General features: G+C 47.7%; 1 protein-coding gene across 3 annotated transcripts in view; it reads right to left on the bottom strand.

Annotated features, from left to right (window-relative positions):
- LOC125887332 (protein inscuteable homolog) overlaps window positions 1-22,057 on the bottom strand; it is a 70,022-nt gene that overhangs the window by 13,564 nt on the left and 34,401 nt on the right. For all 3 annotated transcript variants that reach the window (XM_049574046.1, XM_049574047.1, XM_049574048.1), the window contains exons 3-7: window positions 12,525-12,891; window positions 10,741-10,793; window positions 10,529-10,652; window positions 9,996-10,109; window positions 2,703-2,828 (exon numbers count right to left, since the gene is read on the bottom strand). In XM_049574046.1, coding sequence (XP_049430003.1) covers window positions 2,703-2,828; window positions 9,996-10,109; window positions 10,529-10,652; window positions 10,741-10,793; window positions 12,525-12,891 — 784 coding nt within the window. The remainder of the gene's footprint in view (window positions 1-2,702; window positions 2,829-9,995; window positions 10,110-10,528; window positions 10,653-10,740; window positions 10,794-12,524; window positions 12,892-22,057) is intronic.

The following is a 22,057-nucleotide window of genomic DNA, read 5'->3' as shown; positions in this document are numbered from 1 at the left end:
GCTTGAACGTCACTGCAGCTGCTGGAAACAGGAAGTGCTGAGTTAATGCCTGTGATCTGTCCACTTTCAAAGTGTGAGACAGACTCCATGTTCTCTTCTTCTCTGTCCACACACAGCTGATGGCAGACAACTTGTTGTTGATAGCAGAGCCTCCAACAGGTGAATTTGTTGAAGGAAGTTCATGTTGTGCTGCTGAGTTTTACATCCGCCCACAGGACGACGTATTTCTGTAGTCACACATATATTTGTATTTTAGGCGTTTTAGTTTGACGCCTACAACTTTATTAGTTTGTCCTGTTTTGACATTTCTCAGGAAATAGGAATTGGTTTGGACGTATATTAGTTTCTCAGAATTAAACCCTCCTCTGGAGTCATGTGACCGCCCCCTCCAGGCCACCGTAGCCTCACTGCTTCCTCCGTCAAACGATTTTGAATTTCATTCTAAGTTTCAGAGCTGGGGGGTAAAGTCAGTCTGAATCTCTGATGGTCTGTACTCCATGTCTTTATGTGTGTGTGTGTGTGTGTGTGTGCGGCAGCTGTGTTCCTGATCAATAATCACCGTGTTGTGGTTACATAATGTTCCAGTTGGGGATAAACTAAGTTAGTGTGCTGAGCAGCACAGATGCGTGCCGGCCTCTCCTCTCCATCACTGACAGGTGTGTTTCTCAAGCCTGAGCGATCTCTGCTGAGCGCTTGGTGGCGCAGACTCGCCTGACAGCATCTCTCCCGGGACGGACGGGGCTGCTAATCTGGGGCGGACTTTGGTTCCCGTTAAAGAGTTTCCGCACTCGGATGATTCACGCCATCCCAGCTGCTCTGTGCGTGAACACAGACGCCGCTGTGGCGCTCGTCATCATCAGCAGCAGGAATCAGGTTATATTTGTCTTTCAGGTGTGTCTGTTGTTTCTGTGCTCGAATTCTCCACAGAGAACAAACGAGGACAAACGACAAAGATGCATGTATCATTATCTCTGTGTCTCTGTCTCACACACACACACACACACACACACACAGGAGTGACTCAGGTCTGAGTGTTTGTGACCTGTCAGGAGTTTCAGAGGTATGATGACCTCATCTCTGCACTCTGCACTGTAAATCATGACTCATCTGTGTGTGTGTGTGTGTGTGTGTGTGTGTGTGTGTGTGTGTGTGTGTGTGTGTACTGTATCACAGTCAGACACCTGCTTTCTCTGCCATCCTAAAATTACAGGCAGCTCCTGGTCTGCCCTCGGCCAGCTCAACCTGCTCAACTCATTCATGAAAATTTAATCCAGCTAAAGCTTCGAGACGTCGGCTGCTGCAGACGAAAGTTTCCCCTGAACACAGGAACATGACAGAAACATGACAGAAACATGACAGCGACAGAGACGACAGAGGCTGTTTGTGTCAGCTGAACATTAATTATTCATCATGAGACATAAACAGACGACTTCTGACCCAGTCTGTCAGTGTCAGAGGATGAACTCACCTGTAACAGGTGTTTCCTCCTGATCTACAGGACACATGCTGTTGATTCAGGTAATCACCAGTTTCATCATGTTTCAATGGTAATTAAATGGTTTTCTGTATGTGTCAGCGTGTCAGTGTTCCCTCCGCACTAAGGGACCGTCCGTTATAATGAGAGGGGAGAGTTTGTGCTGTGAAACATACATCAGATAATGAATGAAGCACTGAGGAGGACGTGTGGTCTTTACCTGGGCTGAGTGCAGAGGCAAACTAATTAAATGGTTTTATTTTTAATAACTTCTGAACCTCAAATACTTTGAAAGACATTTTCTTCTCTCTTTCTTTGCTGCGTGTCACCCTCATTCTCACTCCTCCCTCGTGTCACTCTGCAGCTGCACCGTAACAAAGGCAGTAAAAAAAAAAAAGAAACCAAACATTGGTACGAACTCGATCCTGTAAAGATCATTATGACCTGTGTTCATTCTGCTGCTGAGCAGAGCTCCATACATCAGCTGGCTGGATCCAACATGGCGGCCGGGTCACAAATCTGTTTCTGGAAACAGTTCATGAGTTCATGAGCAGCGACTGACGGCTCGACAGACGCTCCTCAGCTCTGATTGGATGTTTTCATTGTGCCACGGTAGATTCTAGTGAACGGCATCAGGAGCAGGAGCAGGAGGAGGAGGACGATGAGGAGGAGGACAAGGAGGAGGACGAGGACAAGCAGGAGCAGGAGGAGGAGGAGAAGGGACATGATTGGTTTCACAGACTGTCTCATGCACGTACTTTGGATTATTTCCTGGTATAGAAAGCCTTGTCTTAAATCACTGTGTTTCTGTGCAGCCACAGCCTCCTCCTCCTCCTCCTCCTCCTCCTCCTGCTCCTCCTCCTGCTGCCTCTGTTGGCCCACATTCATTCACCTGTGAAAATAAACTGTCCTGGCAGTCATAACACAGAGACGACGTGCAGTAGTTCAGACGTTACTGAGCTCCGTCAGCTGATCAGTGTAAACACAGTCAGTGTGGACTGAAGGGACGAAGACGTCTCACTGTCTCTGTCTGTCTCTGTCTGTCTGTCTGTCTGTCTCACATACATCCACATCACCACTTTTATCCATCACAACAAAACTCATGAGATATTTTACTTTCTGTTTTTATAGGTTTGGATCTGACCCTGAAATCAAGAGTGAAATCTCTCCTCTGTGACTCAGTGACCTCTGTCCCTCATGTTGTCTGAGCGTGTGAGACTTGACTGACCTTGTCCAGCTGGTTGATGCCCTCCTCCACGCAGCAGATAGAGGCGACGGTCCTCAGAGCGTGAGCGTACAGCTCTCTGAAGCGGTCCTGCCTGCAGATCTTGAACAAGGCCACCACAGCTCCTTCCTGTCAAGGAACCAGACACTCATCAGATCTTTGTGCAGTAAAAGAGACGTACAGTGATTCATAAATCTGCTCCGACATCAACCTGAGATCAGCTCAGTCCCTAATTCACAACAGTAAAACCATCTCAGGGTTCATCCACTGTGTGTGTGTGTGTGTGTGTGTGTGTGTGTGTGTGTGTGTGTGTGTGTGTGCGTACGTGTATGTCTGAACTGACCATGAGTCTCTGAGTTAAATAAAGCTGCTACATCCTGATAAAAACTAATAAAAATAAGTTGATGAGAAATCAAACTTTTTAAGTTCCACATGATACAGACAGAAATGTTGTTCATGAACACATCAGTCAAGTTTCATATTTCACACCAAAGATCAGCTCATGTAATATCTGCAGGCAGTGAGAGTGCACGACGTGTTCAGACGGGAGCAGCACTGTGTTCAGGTCAGAGACAGATCCTGGTGTTGGTCTGATAAAGAACAAAGTGTCTGCAGTTTTATAGAAATGTATGAAATAAACTACAATCCTCCTCCGTCCTGCACCAGCTGCTGCTGCTGCTGCTGCCTGAACTTAACCACACAGTCTGAATTATTCTGCTGTAACTGTCTTCACCTCAACTCAACTGTATTCATACAGCAGCTTTCCTACAAGCGCTCAGTCTGAAGTGCCTCACATGGTCAAACTGGAACGACCCAGACACAAACACTGAACACAAAGTTCTCCAGGACCAGAGGGTGACGACAACAAGACAATAAAATATCCAAAAATCAAATCAAACAACACAGAACAAATTGACAACAGAAAAGAGATGATTAACAGTCCACCAAATAAAAAGAAAGTAAACTAATAAAATGGCGTGACGCCTGTGAGCTCCTTCAGGCCGTCAACTGGAGCCGCACTGACTCACACGTCACACGTCACTCTCCATCATATGTCATCACAAACACACCCTCCCAGTCTGGCGGTCCATTTAAGCTGCAGAATCTTCCCAGCTCTCTCCTCACCTTGTGAACATGTCCTGCATCAGTGCTGATTCAGCCTCACCTCCACCCAAAGGCTGCGGCTACAGGAGGAAATATTCAGTCATCACCCTCAGTTATCTCAAGTGAACTTCTCTGTGGGGAGCGCTGAGGCCAAAGTCACAAACTCTAAAGATGCTCTGCTGTTGAAACAAACATTCAAACCTGAGCTGTCTGACTGAGACACAGTCACAATAAACTCGACACATTTAAAATCCAGATAAAAAAATATCAATGATCGCAGAGCTGGAGGCGGTGAGGACACAGAGCGCCCTCAGCAGGACTCATCTGGGACACACGAGGAACATTTAAAAACAAAGCAGAGGAGGACGTTTCAGATCTGAAGGGAACATAAACTGATATGACGTACGGAGGGCCGAGGGCCGACACAGGGAGCCGGTGTAGTGAGGTCAGCAGTGAGGTCATGTGATCCATTTACTTGTTTTACTTAACACTGAGCTTCGTGTGTCCACCGTCCGTCCCTGATCACCTGTCTCTGGACGTGATGTCAGCCATCGCTACATGCGACAGCCACACTAACTCATTAATATGTAAATGAGGTGTAAAAGAGAGCGGGCTGCACATGTAGACACTGCTCATGTGGAAACACTTTGTGAGACATTGTGTGTCCAGCAGCAGCAGCAGCAGCTCAGGACCAGGTGTCCAACGTTTGAGAGGACGCTGTGTTTGTTGTGATGTGGGGCTGCAGCACAGAGACTCTGATGTTACTCTTCATCCCTCCGTACGTCATCGTCAGCTCTTGTCTTGAAGCACACATGATTGTGTGACCTGATGGATCAAATATCTGCGTGCTACAGGAGCTGCGAGCTGTGAGAGCCGACAGCAGCACGTTAAAGAGTCCACGGGACCCGATGTGACTGATCACACTCATCCCGTCACGATATACATATTTCCTGAAAACAGATGATGAGCTCTCTGTAATGGCTGAGCATTTTCTGCTGGATGATGTTTGGTGTAAACAAACAGGAACGTGTCGGCTCGCCGTCGACACCACAGCGCCGCTGTGACAACAAACACTTGCAGGTATTGAGTCGTATTCAGCGTGTGGATAGGCTGAATTACCAGGAGGAAGACGAAGCCTGTAACTACCACCATTATCCTAACAAGGCCATTATACCGGGCCGCCGTGTGAGGCCGTGCTGCCGGGGCTCCGAGTGACTAATCATGCTGCCCTCCAGCCTGACCGCTCCGCCCCGCTCGCCGCCTACGCAATAATGTTCCAGCGCCGTACCTGGAGGAACGCTGACAGACAGCTCTCAGTAAACTTTGTCAAACTCCACAGACTCAGAGGACGATGGGAGCTGAAGAGGGTCAGTTCCTGTGACGCACATGAATCATGCTCTACTGATGCTCAGTTTATTTTGTGACTGTACAACATTAAAGCTTTTTACAGCTGCGTCACGTTCACCTCTCCTCATCATGCACAGCATCTCTCTTTTTACACTCATACTGTGAACTTTTCACATTTCTGCACAAAACTGCCAAACCCTCTCAAACTGCACATGAAGCAGATTTTATTTCTTATTCTACATAGTCTGAATCAGACTGTTTATATTGTTTGTTCTGTTCTGTATTTAATATTTATTGCAGTATTTCTCTCACTATATTTATCTTTATGCACCAAAACACTGAGGCTAATTTCTTCTATGTGAAAACTTGTTTGTGATTCTGACACCAGAGAGTTGCAGAAACACACCACAGAGGAACCGTCAATCAGTTTGCTGTCAGAAAGGAGACATGTTGGATTCAGCTGACGGTGAGATCTCCAGCTGCACTAACACAACGACCAACGTGACGAGAGAGCAGATCAAAGTGTGGACAGTAAATAACTGAACCTTTCTAACGTGAGTGAGGTCGGCAGAAATCCGAACACAAGTGGTGAGTAGATGTGATACACACAGGTGTGTATGGTGACATGTGCTGGACCTGTGCTCAGATCAGCATGTCAACAGCAGATGTAACAGCTGGCTCCTCTGCAGGACTCTGTAGTTCACTTTAACTGATGCTGCTCATACAGAGAGCGGACTGCAGTCACGTGTTGAGTCCTCACCGCGTTTCTGTTCCTAAACCTGACCTCTGTAGTCACTGAAGGTTAGAGACGTGACGTCATTCGTGGGGCGCAGATGTGTGGGACATCATGTGACCAGTTCAATGATAAACCTTGTCTAGCTACAACAGTGTCTGCAGTTATATGTGCAGTGATATTTGTACATTTGACGGCAGCAGCTTGTGCAGACATGCAGTAAAGCAGCAAGAGAAGCCAGTGTGTAAAAGTCACTCAGCGATGTTTCTTTAACACATCAGACATCCATCCTGACGACCAGTTTGATTCAGACGATCATCAGCGTACAGCAGAGACACCTTCCTGTTTGTTTCTTCCTCACAGACTTCTTCTTCTTCTTCCTCCTCTTCCCCCTGCTGCTTCTCCTTTTCACAGCTGGTTGGTTGTTTCTTGCAGTTGTATTGTTTCCACTGACTTCATCCTCACTCCTTCAGTGAAGCCCACAGAACACATTTATCCTCACACTGCACAAACATCCTCATGTGAGACTCCACGACTCGTCTGAAAACGCCTCTCTCTCTGTTTGTTTGCATGAAGGCTGACGCAGCGTGTAATTTCTTTCCATCTCATCGTTTCCTGAACTGAACTCTGTTCACATGACGCCTGCAGCCTCCCGACACACCAGGCACTTCACTGCTTCATTTACACATAGAAAGGTTTAAATTAAAAATGTTTAGTTTCTGCTGCGTTCAAGAAAAGGTTGGTGGACAAAGCTCAGCCATGAGACTCAGAGACACTCTTGTGTTTGTGCTGATTTAAACTGACACATCTTAAGTTTTTACACCGCATGATGTCGGTATTGATCATTTCTGTAAACCACATACATTTTAATGTTTAATACATGTCAGATCAGAATGTTTAAAGTGACGTAGTATCTGAGGAGGTGGAGGTGATGGTGTGACACTACGCCAATCAACAAGTCATTACAGCAACGTTCTAGCCACCAAAGGCAGCTGTCTCTATCACTGTGTTTCCAAAAAACACATTTGGTTTTTGAAAGAGAGGTCGCTGCGTCTCTTGTCAGGATGAAGCCACAAAAAGCGGTTGTTTTTTCATTGGGTCACAGCTGTGTCTCCAGCAGGGACTGTCCATTGTTCTGACAGCCCAAAGTCCTGAAGCTTGATTAGTCTAAAAAACCCACTTTAGATCGAGTGTCCATTTCATGTTTTGACTGAACACAGGCAGCGCTGGGAGCGCTGGGAGCACTGGGAGAGCTGGGAGCGCTGAGAAAGCAGGAGCAGGTCGGTGACAAACTCCTGAGATCAGTGGCTCAAAGTGGGAAACTGAAAGTAGCTGCAGAGACTGTGTGTTTTCAGAGAAACTGGACTCCAGAGTGAAAGGTGTTTGTTTTTGGGACAAGGGTCACATGACTGGCGTGTGAGATGAGGACCTTCTGTCAGTTATCAGCAGTCTGACAAGGAGCCGCCAGCTCCACACGTCACTCTGCATTAAACCCGTCTGAACAGCAGCTGCTGATTTGTTTTCTACTGTACCAGATGTGTCGTTGGTCCAGCACACACTCACCTGGACATCTGGGTGTGTGACGACCAATGGGGCGTCAGAACGAAGGCGTGGTTCCTCAGACATGAATATGTTGAGCTATAACATAATCTTTTCCTTTTAACCATAACGAAGTGTGTCGAACCGTAACACAACATTTACCACAACGATGTCGAAACATAAAGAAGCGTGTTAATGTTCCCGCTGCATAATGACATGTCAGTGACACGTTTGCAGAAACATACAGTGATCACATTTACTGCTGACAGGTAATTGTCTGTGACCTCTCTGCCGGTCGGTCTGACCTCACGCTGCCTCTCAGCAGGCCTGAGTTATGGCCACATCATGATGTCATCACAGTGCCAGAGCAGCGAGGACACGTGTGGATGAGTCTGCGTCATGACAACAGGTAAACAGTGAGACGTGATGTCACAGTCGCTCTGTGATACTGCAGCTGTGTGACTGATGAAGAGACTCAGTGTTAAACACATGTAACAAGCCTGGTGTCTGCTGTGTGGCGTCAGCGTGTTCTCACTCTGTCTGTCAGACTGTGTGTGTGTGTGTGTGTGTGTGTGTGTGTGTGTGTGATCTCTCACTGTCAAACTAAAGAAAATGTTTTGCTGTATAAATGTGAAGCTTTTATTTTGTGGTTATGAGCGGGTCATCAGACGAACTGTTTGAAAATCATCAGCGTGGTACGTTGTGACCCGCTCAGTTCACCTGACGAGTCGGGATCATTCAGTCGAGATAAATCATGTGATCAGTATTCACAGTGTGAACGGGAAAACAATTAAAGGATCCTGCAGCAGTTTCAGCCAACAGACTCTACGAGAATAAAACTCTAAATATGATTTAACACCACGAGTTTTAATCAGAGAAGGAGAGGAGAGGCTCTCACACTCTTGTTTTGTTCACTTCAACAACACAAAGGTTTTAGTTCTCTTCATGTAGATGAGTCGTGCTGCTCTCTTCATCATCATCATCATCATCATCATGCAAATATTTAATTTAATATGTGCAAACAAATTAAATGACTCATACACAAGTTAATGAAATCTAAATATTACATTTTAATCTGCATGTTAAACATTAAATCTAAATATCAAACTAAAATCTTTTTTAAATAATTTAAATTCTTAGTCTAAGTGTTCATGTGCATATTGGCTAAATGTTTGAAATTAATGTTTAGATTTAATATTAAACATTTAGTATTTACATTTAATTTAAATATTGGCATGACATTTATTTCTTTTAATAAGAAAAGTAAATATGAAGCATGTTGCTGTAAATTGCTGTAAATGTAAATTGATTTTTAAAAAAATCCCACCAACTCGTACTACAGCAAACATCAGCAGATGCAGCTTCAAACACATCTCTCTCTGAGTAAACTGTAGTGTCACTGAGTCCATCCTCACACTGTCAATCTGTTGTCTGACTTCATGACTTCATGACCCGACAACAACCCTGACGTGATGTGTCAGCAACAAACAAATAAAAAGAGCAGAAGGACGTGCTGCTGTCAGACGGAAGGAAACGACCACTTCAGACCTAATTATCACACAGAGTGCTCATTTTCGCCGACGACCTGCCAACGCCTCAAACTGTCTGAGGTCCATTATTCTGCTTAACATTGTTAAAACCATCTGCTGCTTCCAGAGATTATCCACCACCATGCATCTCTGTTCATCATCATCATCCATCTCTGTTCATCATGCTGCAACAGTGACACACACACACACACACACACACACACACACACACACACAGATACACTGGTACAGAAAGTATCAGGTATCATGTTACATATATCAAACATGTAAACGTCTCATGAAACACAGTGTGTACACAGAGACGCAGACGCAGCATCACACAAATATTTAAACAGCTCACTGCAGCTTTTCAAAACAAGAGCACGAATAACGTGATGCAGAGATGTGAGCCAAAGGATACTGTGACAGGGAGTCCTCCACCTGCTGCAGACCACAGTGGGTGGAGGAGGTTGTGTAACGACAGGTGGAGGATGTCTGTATTGGGTATTCATTATCAGGAGCCGCTCTGAGGGGCCACAGGGCCGGCGGTGCTGCACAGCGACTGAAGGAAGGTAAAGATGCCTGAACAACCTACGTTTGTCACCACTGCTGAGTCCTAATGGGAGCTGACAGGATCGATCTGACTCTGTGTGTGTGTGTGTGTGTGTGTGTGTGTGTGTGTGTGTGTGTGTGAGGCCCATCAGAAAGAGTCTTATCAGTGGACTCACTAATGGCTGGTTGAGACTTGCTGTCTGGTGCGTCTGGTCTTATCTCACAGTCAAATAGATTTATGGAGGCCTGCAGAGAGAGACAGCTGCAGGTCTACAGGTCTGCAGGTCTGCAGGTCTACAGGTCTGCAGGTCTGCAGGTCTGCAGGTCAGGATCTATGACCTCACAGGTCTCAGCAGGAAGAATTTTGTCTCAGACACATTTCACTGGGTGCTGCTGGGAATTAATCTCCACCCAGTCACACTGGTGGTCTGGGTGGTGTTAGTGATGTCAGCAGGACACCAGGGTGGTGTTAGTGATGTGTGTCCACAGTACCTTGGCGATGATGCTGCAGAGCTGAGGTCCGTCCTGTGTGAGGGACAGCAGGTTACTGATGGCGCTGCCGATGGTGTGAACGCTGTCGGAGGACTCGATCTGTTTGATGAGGACCTGCAGACACACAGTGTGAATGATTTAGCAGCTCGGCACAGGGAGCAGGTCCCCGTCTACAGAGGAACTCTGACCAGTTTCAGATGGTTTTACTGGCACCAAACTCAGAAACGTGGAACAGGATCATTCAGATTTTTTCCCACATCTTATTTTTAATCTCACTGAACCCAAATCATATCTGAGGGCCGTTTATTAGAGAAACACATCAGTCACAGTCAAATGTGAGGTGGTGCAGAGGTTAATGAATTACTCTGAAGTTGTCATTTTATTTTTATAGACATTGTCTTCAGCATTATCATTCCCACACACAGAGCTGCTGTCCTCAGTTTGAACACCTGTCACAGCTCACGTCAGACAGAGACACAGGTGAACATGTATCAGTCTCTCAGACAGTCGGAGGTCATGACTCAGGTACGTACCCTGATCTCATTGGCCAGAGCCATGTCGATCATGTTACTGAAGGAATCACTGACGTCAGTGAGGATCTCATGGATGGCCTCCCTCATGGACTTCAGGAAGAACTCGTCATCAGTGTGGAGACACCTGTGGGAGGACAGACATGTTGGACAGGATGATGTCTCACAGACACACCTGGATGTTTATTAGTTCGTCTGTGATGTCAGAGTTTTACCTTTCTGTGATGTTGGTCAGCTCCATACATTTGTCCAGCAGAGACTTCTCATACTGCAACAACAGGACACACAGAGCGTCACACAGAGCGTCACACAGGGCGTCACACAGGGCATCACACAGAGCGTCACACAGAGCGTCACACAGGGCGTCACACAGAGCGTCACACAGGGCGTCACACAGAGCGTCACACAGGGCGTCACACAGGGCGTCACACAGAGCGTCACACAGAGCGTCACACAGGGCGTCACACAGAGCGTCACACAGGGCGTCACACAGGGCGTCACACAGGGCGTCACACAGAGCGTCACACAGGGCGTCACACAGGGCGTCACAGAGCGTCACACAGAGCGTCACACAGGGTGTCACACAGAGCGTCACACAGAGTGTCACACAGGGCGTCACACAGAGCGTCACACAGAGCGTCACACAGAGCGTCACACAGAGCGTCACACAGAGCGTCACACAGGGCGTCACACAGAGCGTCACACAGAGCGTCACACAGGGCGTCACACAGAGCGTCACACAGAGCGTCACACAGGGCGTCACACAGGGCGTCACACAGAGCGTCACACAGAGTGTCACACAGCGTCACACAGCGTCACATAGGGTGTCACACAGAGCGTCACACAGAGCGTCACACAGAGCGTCACACAGGGCGTCACACAGGGCGTCACAGAGCGTCACACAGAGCGTCACACAGGGTGTCACACAGAGCGTCACACAGAGCGTCACACAGAGCGTCACACAGGGCGTCACACAGAGCGTCACACAGGGCGTCACACAGAGTGTCACACAGGGCGTCACACAGAGCGTCACACAGGGCGTCACACAGGGCGTCACACAGAGCGTCACACAGAGTGTCACACAGCGTCACATAGGGTGTCACACAGAGCGTCACACAGAGTGTCACACAGAGCGTCACACAGAGCGTCACACAGGGCGTCACACAGGGCGTCACACAGAGCGTCACACAGAGCGTCACACAGAGCGTCACACAGGGCGTCACACAGAGCGTCACACAGGGCGTCACACAGGGCGTCACAGAGCGTCACACAGAGCGTCACACAGGGCATCACACAGAGCGTCACACAGAGCGTCACACAGGGCGTCACACAGAGCGTCACACAGGGCGTCACACAGAGCGTCACACAGGGCGTCACACAGGGCGTCACACAGAGCGTCACACAGGGCGTCACACAGAGCGTCACACAGCGCGTCACACAGAGCGTCACACAGGGCGTCACACAGCGCGTCACACAGAGCGTCACACAGGGCGTCACACAGAGCGTCACACAGAGCGTCACACAGAGCGTCACACAGAGCGTCACACAGGGTGTCACACAGAGCGTCACACAGCGTCACACAGGGCGTCACACAGGCGTCTGGCGTCACACAGGCGTCACACAGAGCGTCACAGGCGTCACACAGGCGTCACACAGGCGTCACAGGGCGTCACACAGGGCGTCACACACACACAGGCGTCACACAGGCGTCACACAGAGCGGCGTCACACAGGCGTCACACAGGCGTCAGGGCGTCACACAGAGTGTCACACAGGGCGTCACACAGAGCGTCACACAGGGCGTCACACAGAGCGTCACACAGGGCGTCACACAGAGCGTCACACAGGGCGTCACACAGAGCGTCACACAGAGCGTCACACAGAGCGTCACACAGGGCGTCACACAGAGCGTCACACAGAGCGTCACACAGAGCGTCACACAGGGCGTCACACAGAGCGTCACACAGAGCGTCACACAGGGCGTCACAGTCAACAGTCACCTTCTGCATCTCAGGCGGCGTGCTCCGGGCGGCGCTGTACTCGTGCACCAGTGAACGCACGTGGCAGTTGGCCCTGACGGCAGTGCTGTGGACCCTCTGCCAGCGTCCTTTCTCCAGACGCTGGAACATCTTGCCGAGCTCCGTGCTGACCACCAGCGCTCGGCGGAGCAGCGTCTGCAGGTTGTTTCTGGCCACGTGGTCCCCCGCTCCGACCCCAGAGGCCACGATCAGCTCGCCCTGCTGGGCGTCCTCCTCCACCCCGATGGGTTTGGCCTGGAGGACGCACATACACTCCACCTCTGTCATGTGGCGGAGGTCCTCCATCCAGCGCTGGACCGAGTCCACCTGGAGAGACTGCATGCGGGTACTGTGGGAGGAACAAACACAGGGAGATAAAGGAAGGTTGAGACAGAGCGTTATCAGACAGAGACAGCTGAGCGTGAGGACGACCTGATGAAAGACACACAGGACACAGGAGACGTGTGGACTTCACCACATCAAGATTCATCAAATGCTGCAGATTTTTCTAAATGACTCGTCCATGTTTGGATTTTATTACAAAGCATCAATAATCAGTCTGTCCATGTGGATCCATCAGACTGAGGTCAGGTCGCTCAGACCAGAGTTCACTCGTCTCCATCGATCTGTGCTCGCAGACTAAATTCATTCTTTGCCTCTGAATCGATTTACAGACAGAAAATCAACAAACAGTCTGAACGGTTTCACAACAGGAAATCAGAAACATGTTGCTGCAACACATGACCTCAGGGACAGACTGTGTGTCCATGCTGAGGACAAACTGTGTCCATGCTGAGGACAGACTGTGTCCATGCTGAAGAAAGACTGTGTGTCCATGCTGAGGACAAACTGTGTCCATGCTGAAGACAGACTGTGTCCATGCTGAAGACAAACTGTGTCCATGCTGAGGACAGACTGTGTGTCCATGCTGAGGACAAACTGAGTCAGACTGTGACTTGGTCACATAAGTCTTGCCATATCACCCCCTGTTCACTTTAGATTCCAGTTCAGGGTCCTGGTCCTGACATACAGAGCCGTCCACAAAGTCGTCCCCACTCACACCTGCGAGCTCCTCCACATCCTGAACCGGTCACTGAGGTCTTCTAACCAGGCGCTCCTGGCTGTGACTTGGACGAGGCTGAAAACTCGAGGTGACCGAGCTTTTCAATCCGTGGCCCCAAAGCTTTGGGACTCCTTGGACGTGAGATCCTTACCCTCTGTCCACGTCTTTAAGGTGCATTTGAAGACTCAGCTTTTCAGGCAGGCGTTTGGACAGCTGTCAGTAATTATGTAGATTGTTGTTTTTGTTTCAGTTGCACTGTATCTTTTGCTGTTTGTACTTGCTGTGTTTTCTATTTATTTAACTGTTTGTGTATTTATTGTGAAGCACCTTGTGACTTCGAGCTGTGAAAGGTGCTGTATAAATAAAGATTTACTTACTTAGGACTCCCTGACTCACAGTCGTAACTAATGAGGCTTTGTTTGTTTCTGCCGTCTGAAGATTAATCGTTTCAAACCTTTCACAGTAAAATGTGTCATCAGTGTGAGCTGAATGCGGCTGAATGACAAAGATGAACAGGTGCAGTAAATAATGTGCGAGCCATCAGTTACAGACGTTATAGAAGATTAATCTGATGTTATTAATGTAATGTTACAATAAAATGAACCACACTGCTTCAAATGTAAGATGAGAACTGCACAGACGCAGTGTGAGAGTCTACAGTCTTATTAAAATGATCGTTGGAGATGAAAATAAAACCCACGCTCTTCCTCTGTAAAATGACCATTACGTTTGTGCCACACAGTGTAACAGCGGCGCTCACGCCCCCACAGCCTTCCTCAAATCAATGATGTGTGCTCGGGGTCAATTATCCACCAATAACTGCCAGTTTCCACACTCGTTAGTTTGAACACGGAGGCGCTTTAACACTCCTCCCCACTCCAGCCTCTCCCTGCAGCCTCCCTAATCAACGCAGGCTTAAGGGTTCAATCCAGAGTCCCGCCACCGCTGAGTCAAAGCTCCCTGAGAGAGAACGGGTCGATGGCTTCAACAGCCACCTCTGCTTTGAGTCAACACGTGGGAACAGGTCTCTAATGAACCTGATATTTTCCTCTGAGCTCTCTGGGCTTCGTCTGCAGCTCCATGGAGACTCTGGTTATTGCATTGCTATTGAATATGGGATGGCGTGCTGAAGCGTTGTGTCTGTGTGTTCGCTCAGAAACAAAGATCTGTCTTTGACCAGCAGCAGCAGCCAACATCATTACGTAACATCTGCAACGTATCGGGTTTCAGCTTTTAACCAGAGCTGGTTACACAGCACTTCATCATCAGGATGATATCGGCTGTGAGACGACAGCGAGGTCACACACAGCTGCTCACTGATGACACTCATGTTCAGTTTGTTAGGGTCAGAATAAACTCTTATTGAGAGGTGACGCAGCTTCATCAGTGAAGAAGTGTCAGCGTACGTTTCTACAAAGATACACAACATTTGTTATCCTGCAGCAAATATCTGCAAACTTTACATTTCACCAGCAGTGTTTAGTTACAGTCTGTGGCTTGAAATGTCTTTCATATTAAAGACACCCGGCTGTAGTGCCACAGTCGCAGCTGGAAATGTCCCAGAGTCTTGCTGAAAAACACCAGCATTTGGTGCAGCACTCACCGCCTGACGTGCCGTGATGTCTCCCTCAGAAACACCTGTTTGGTGCCACAATGTGCTGGAAAGGCCGCGATGTCTCGTTCAAAAAACCCTCCGCTTTGGTGCAACATTCACAATGTCTGCTGAACGCACACCCAGTTCAGGTGCCACCATCGTGGCTGGACATGCCGCATGTCTCGGTAAAAGACACCTGGTTTGTTAGTTGTTGGTGTTGAACAGTGGTCTGCAGTGGTGTCATGCCATCCACCCTCTCCTCCACCTTCAGATGACAGCTCATATACATGTTATCTCAACTCTGTAGATGTGTTGATGAACGTCTGACAGATGTTACATGCGTGTGGTTTACACAACATGAACTTTACTTTAAGAAACGTCACGGTAAAAACACATTAAAGTCCCGTCTGTTTCTGTGTCAGCTGAGTCCTGTCTGTAACACAGTCCAACACGTTCAAACTATTTTTACCTGCACACACACACACACACACACACACACACACACACACACACACACACACACACAGATGCGTATGTATCTGTATTTCACAGTCGATCAGCTGTTGGGTGAGGAGGAGGAGGAGGAGGAGGAGGAGGAGGACTAAGGATGTAAAGCAGTGAAACCTGCAGGTTGCAGATTTCGGTGAAGCTCACCGGTTCAGACTGTGCGTGCACATAAATCTGGGTGGTGTGTGAGGGGATGAAGATGTAATTAGCTGTGGATGTAGACTGGAATAAATGAGTGCTCAGTGTTACACAGTGCAGGACTCATTAATATGGAGCTTGTTCTGCTAAGTGGGCTAAATGGCTTCATAGTGATGGTCCTGACTTCTGAAAATGGATGAGATATGAGTTTCAGTTTAAATCTGAGCGATTAAAGAAATTAATTTCTCCTAAACGTTCCCTGCAAATAAAATACGACTGAACCTGCCTCAGGGTTTTTCTTGTTTCTCTGCAGGTCTCAGAGTGTGTCTTGTTACAGAGATTAATCACCCCGCGCTGAACAACACTGTGACTCAAACTAAGTGAGTCAAATTAGCCACTGAGGAGGAGATGGAGAGATGGAGGAGGAGGAGGAGGAGGAGGAGGAGGAGGAGATGGAGGAGGAGGAGGAGGAGATGGAGAGCTCTCATGTCTTAATCGCCATCATTTTCCTACATTTCAGACAATTAAGCGACACATTGGTCTCTGCAGAGGAACAGACTCGTATTCTGTTTCTCAGCCATGAGCTGTGTCAAAGTGACACTGTGAGTGTGGACACGTATAAACAGGCAGATGTAAAGTGTGCAGCAGTGTGGAAACAGTCTCTTCATATCATCAGAGCCGCTGCGGCCATTTCAAACCATTTTCCACAGTTATATAACAGCAGCACAGAAGGATGAACCCGTCTTGATTTACACGCCCATCAAGCCACAAAACGTTCCCCTCAGCACCGCGGGGAGAGATGAAAAAAAAAGGGAGATGATAATAATAGGCTTGTTTTCCAAAGGAGGGGAAGCGGTGCTCTTCAGCTCGCAGGGAATGACAAATATTTACATGCAGGGCCAAGAGAGGGTCAGACGACAGCAGCTCTATTATCCACACAGGGATCCCACCGTGGAGTGAGATTTAAAAATGTTTCTGTCCCTGAGCATCTGTGTTCAGTGTCCTCTGTGTTCAGTGTCCCCTGACTGTGTTCAGTGTCCCCTGACTGTGTTCAGTGTCCCCTGACTGTGTTCAGTGTCCTCTGTGTTCAGTGTCCTCTGTGTTCAGTGTCCTCTGTGTTCAGTGACCTCTGTGTTCAGTGTCCCCTGACTGTGTTCAGTGTCCTCTGTGTTCAGTGTCCCCTGACTGTGTTCAGTGTCCCCTGACTGTGTTCAGTGTCCCCTGACTGTGTTCAGTGTCCTCTGTGTTCAGTGTCCCCTGACTGTGTTCAGTGTCCTCTGTGTTCAGTGTCCCCTGACTGTGTTCAGTGTCCCCTGATTGTGTTCAGTGTCCCCTGACTGTGTTCAGTGTCCTCTGTGTTCAGTGTCCCCTGACTGTGTTCAGTGTCCCCTGACTGTGTTCAGTGTCCCCTGACTGTGTTCAGTGTCCTCTGTGTTCAGTGTCCCCTGACTGTGTTCAGTGTCCTCTGTGTTCAGTGTCCTCTGTGTATGACGATCAGACACAGAGTCTGAATCTACATTTAATGACACCCAAACTTGTTTAATTAAACCGAGCGGCCTGAAGCTGCTCTGAACTGTCGTGTGAAGTCATATTAGAGACATTTTTAAAGGATTTCTGCAGAATTCTGAGGTTGTTTTACAGCAGAGTTTCTGATCCTACACAGCTGTCAATAAAACTTTATGGCGTGCAAGAACTGAAAGTCCTTGGACATGAAAGGGACGACAGAAAGTTCTGAGAGACACTCACACACTGCTGGCATGGGACAATAAGGAAAATATGGAATATCAACAGCTTTAAAACGGGACTGCAGCGTGCGTCTGTAAAATAAATGAATCTTAATTGTAGCGTGTAAACAGGTCTGAGACAGACATAAAACCACAAAGAAAATATCTTAAACTTTGTGAAGATTAAAAGACATGATGACATCACGTCTGTCCAGAAACATGCAGAGTCCTGTGAGGCTGTACGGAGGGGCTGAGGCTGGTGCTCTCTTCCTGTCACACAGCAGGTGAAAATAAAACTTGAGCTTTTACACGATTCACTTTTTTCACGCTGTTCTGCAGGATGAGTCACTGAGAGGCTCCACGGTCGCCTGTCCTCAACTCAGCCCCACATTTACCAAAAACAGACTAATGTTTGTGACTTCAGAGTGTGAAGCCTCAGTCACGCCTCTCCACACTGATGGTCATGTGTGTGATCTGACGCAGAATCATGGCGAGGAAATGTTTGGGGTCTTATTCTCTGAGTTTCTGCTCCTCCTCACAGTAAACTGATGTCCTCCCAAACTGTAGGGGGCAGTGTAACAAACCTCACACCTCAGCATTATGCTCCATTTTCTTCACTGACTGACATCTGCACAGTTAGGAAATGTCTGATGGTGTGATGTCACACTCGCAGATGCGTCAGGCCCACATTAAGCTCAGAGAGAGCTCGGCTGGTCTGTTAGCATGTAGCTGTGATGGCCGGCTGTGTGAGGGTTCAAATACTCTGCATCTATGTGATCATGGTTCAGACACACGAGGGAAATTTATCTACAATTTACTTCTCTTCAACGTGAGGGAAGAGGTGAATAAAACATTCACTTCCTGTGGCAGAGAGAATTTTGCATCTTTGCATCATTGTGCAGTTCAACTCTGGAGAGCTGCAACCAGAAGAGTCGCAGCTTCAACCAGCAGCTAACAGGTCTGTGTGGACCATCACTGATGGTTTGATCTCGTCCATGAAACACACAGACGGCCCTGTGAGCAGTTACTGTTGAACTTACAGTCTGGCTCCAACACTGTAACACCGTGGTGGTGTCATCAGTGATGCACTGTGGGCCGCTCCACCTGAAGCACCAGGACCTGAACAGTGCTGCTGTTTCAATGACAGGACACCACAGTGTGTTTGGAAGCTGGCTGTTGGATGGAGAAGGTTAGAAGATAATTTGTCATCAGCTCCTGAAGAGACGTCACAAACTGACATTCAGAGAGCAGCTTCTCCAGAGGACCACGCAGAGTTTGGAGGACGAGTGCTGCACATCAACACATCCTGCTTCATCAGCATCCATCAGGTCCAACATGGAACATGGTCTCAGCAGGTGATGGTGGTGATGATGATCACTCACCTGCAGCTCAGGTGTGGCTGTGTCTTATAACTACAATAATACATTTAATTTGATTGGACCACACAGCAGAGCTGGGCTGATGGAGGCGGGGTTCCTTCAGACCCTTGTGTTTTATTGATTCAGACATATGAGGGAGTTACAAACAGCTGCCTGGACGTGGACTCGCTGCTGTTTACAGGTCAGAGACTCGTTATTACAATAACTCAGGTGTGACACGTATGTAGAGGCCACGCAGTTTGTTTTTATGCTGTTTAACTTATTGACATCACACACACACAAATCTTGTACTCCTATCTTTGTGAGGACCCTCACTGACATAATGCATTCACTAACCCTAACTCTACCCCCGACCTTTAACCCTGACTGTAACCTAAACCTAACTGTAACCTGAACTCTAAACAAAAGTCTTAAAACCTCAAACTGGCCTCTGAAAAACTGAGGAGCGTCCAAAGGTCCTTACTTTCCAAAAGTGTCCTCACTCTGTTGGTAAAATAAGTGTCAAGTCACTATGTAGCATGTACAAGTACACACACACACACACACACACACACACATTACAAGTATATTTCCTTCATTCATATTATTTTGGCTTGTTCATCCAGGATTTAAAAGAACAAACTGAGGTTTCAGCAACAGGAAGTTAATGACATACATGTTTCTAACAGAGGGAACGTTTATAGCAATTTAAACAACTTGCTGGTTAAATGCAGCGACTCATCTCAGATATGATGTTCAGACTTTAGATGATAAAGTGTAAAACATCAGTCACATGAACCTCAGTAACCCAGTACATCCTTTAAAGACACCCGGCTGCTGTAAAGACGAGATCATCAGCTGACAGCGGAGGGAAACCCTCGCCGAGCAGCGAGAAGGAAAACACCAGATTAACACTTGGTGAAGCACAAACGTGGAGATCTGACAGAATCCTTCATCACAGGAAGTGACTCACTTTGTTTCAGCATGAAAACACAGTGTGAGCGTTAACTGTGCCGTCTGTGGCTCGTCCTCTGATCGCATCATAACCAAATAAAGCACAGAGTTTACTGTACGAGCTGCAGGTCTGACACCAACCACCTGCTGTCACTCACGTGTGGAGGTTCGTCCACAGCAGGAAGTGGTTTGTTCCTCGGGGTGATTTCTCTTCACTGGGCGTGTTCAACACTTCATACACAGTGACTCAGTTACAGTAAAGACATGCTGTGTGGCTCAGTCGGTCCGCTCTAATGATCCAGTGTCTAATTAACATAACATACAGGTAACACACAGGTACAGACATCAGAGTGGATATAACTGAATAATTTAATTTTGACACGTCATTAATCTTTAAAGTCATTCATCAGTGAAAAAGCAGAACATGTTGTATGTGTCTGAGCTGTGAGAATATTTGCTTTACGTGTCTTTAAACCACAGTCACTGAACATTTGTGCAGATACATTAAAACTTTGTCACCAACACTGAGATGAAGACGTGGTCGCATTTATGCACAAAAACCACTCTGGGTGTTTTCTGAATCTCAGACGGTCTCTTTTCACCTTCAGTGTGTCCTGCAGCTGCAGTCTGTCTCATGACATCACACCCTGACCTCTGACCTTACTGCTGTTACCATGGAGATAAAAAATGTTGTTGTTTTTACAGTTCTGTCCTTTTGTTGTTTGTAAGATTTGTGGTTATTTAGTTCACCTACACCTACCGTCATCTGTCACTGCAGCTGACAGCTGTCAATCAGCTCATGTGACGCATCGTCCGTTGTGCAGAGGATTGTGGGTCAGAACAGACAGTCAAGCATGCTGACTCACAGACTGCAAAATCAGACCTGATGTAGTAGAACATCCTGGCATACTGCATTTGACAGACTCTGTGCTAGGATATACTAAATCTTTTTCTGGCGTACTGTACAGTGTGGTACTGTAGGGACAGAAAATTATCACGTCGTGGCACACAAGTTGTCGGAAAACGCCATGAAGCATCAGTGAAAAACACCCAGGTTCAGCGGCTCAAACGCCAAGAGGGGTCGTCAGAAAACAAATGAAGCTCAGCATAACTTCAGTCAGGAAAACTTTCATCATTTGCTCTCCATCTCACCGCCTCCTCCAATCAGCTGACTGTGGCTGTTTTTACTCTTTTAGTTATCCAGTCAAACTTCACCACAATCTCCTTCAGCCAATCAGGATGCTACTGTCATCTTTTAAATCTGCTCTCTCTCCTCTGCTGCTGTCAGCTGTTATTTTAGGCAGAACCATCACACCCTCCTCCACCCTGTTCTCCTCCAGCCTGTTCTCCACCCTGTTCTCCTCCAGCCTGTTCTCCTCCACCCTGTTCTCCTCCAGCCTGTTCTCCTCCAGCCTGTTCTCCAGCCTGTTCTCCTCCAGCCTGTTCTCCTCCACCCTGTTCTCCTCCAGCCTGTTCTCCTCCAGCCTGTTCTCCAGCCTGTTCTCCTCCAGCCTGTTCTCCAGCCTGTTCTCCTCCAGCCTGTTCTCCTCCAGCCTGTTCTCCTCCAGCCTGTTCTCCACCCTGTTCTCCTCCAGCCTGTTCTCCTCCAGCCTGTTCTCCTCCACCCTGTTCTCCTCCAGCCTGTTCTCCTCCAGCCTGTTCTCCTCCAGCCTGTTCTCCTCCACCCTGTTCTCCTCCAGCCTGTTCTCCTCCAGCCTGTTCTCCAGCCTGTTCTCCTCCAGCCTGTTCTCCTCCAGCCTGTTCTCCTCCAGCCTCGTATCCAGAGCCCAGGACGAGCTCACCAAAATCCCACTCCTCCTCACATTCAGATCATCAACACTTCTTCACCTTCTTCTCATCTTCATCTCATCTCCATCTCCATCTTTATCTTCATCCTCATCTCATCTCATCTCATCTCCATCTTCATCCTCATCTCATCTCATCTCATCTCCATCTTCATCCTCATCTCATCTCCATCTTTATCTTCATCCTCATCTCATCTCATCTCATCTCATCTCCATCTTCATCCTCATCTCATCTCATCTCCATCTTCATCCTCATCTCATCTCCATCTTTATCTTCATCCTCATCTCATCTCCATCTCCATCTTTATCTTCATCCTCATCCTCATCTCATCTCATCTCATCTCCATCTTCATCTTCATCTCCATCTTCATC

Source organism: Epinephelus fuscoguttatus, linkage group LG4 (genome assembly GCF_011397635.1).
Source record: "Epinephelus fuscoguttatus linkage group LG4, E.fuscoguttatus.final_Chr_v1".
In the NCBI taxonomy this organism is placed as follows: domain Eukaryota; kingdom Metazoa; phylum Chordata; class Actinopteri; order Perciformes; family Serranidae; genus Epinephelus; species Epinephelus fuscoguttatus.
This window is presented reverse-complemented; position numbering and strand designations above follow the sequence as displayed.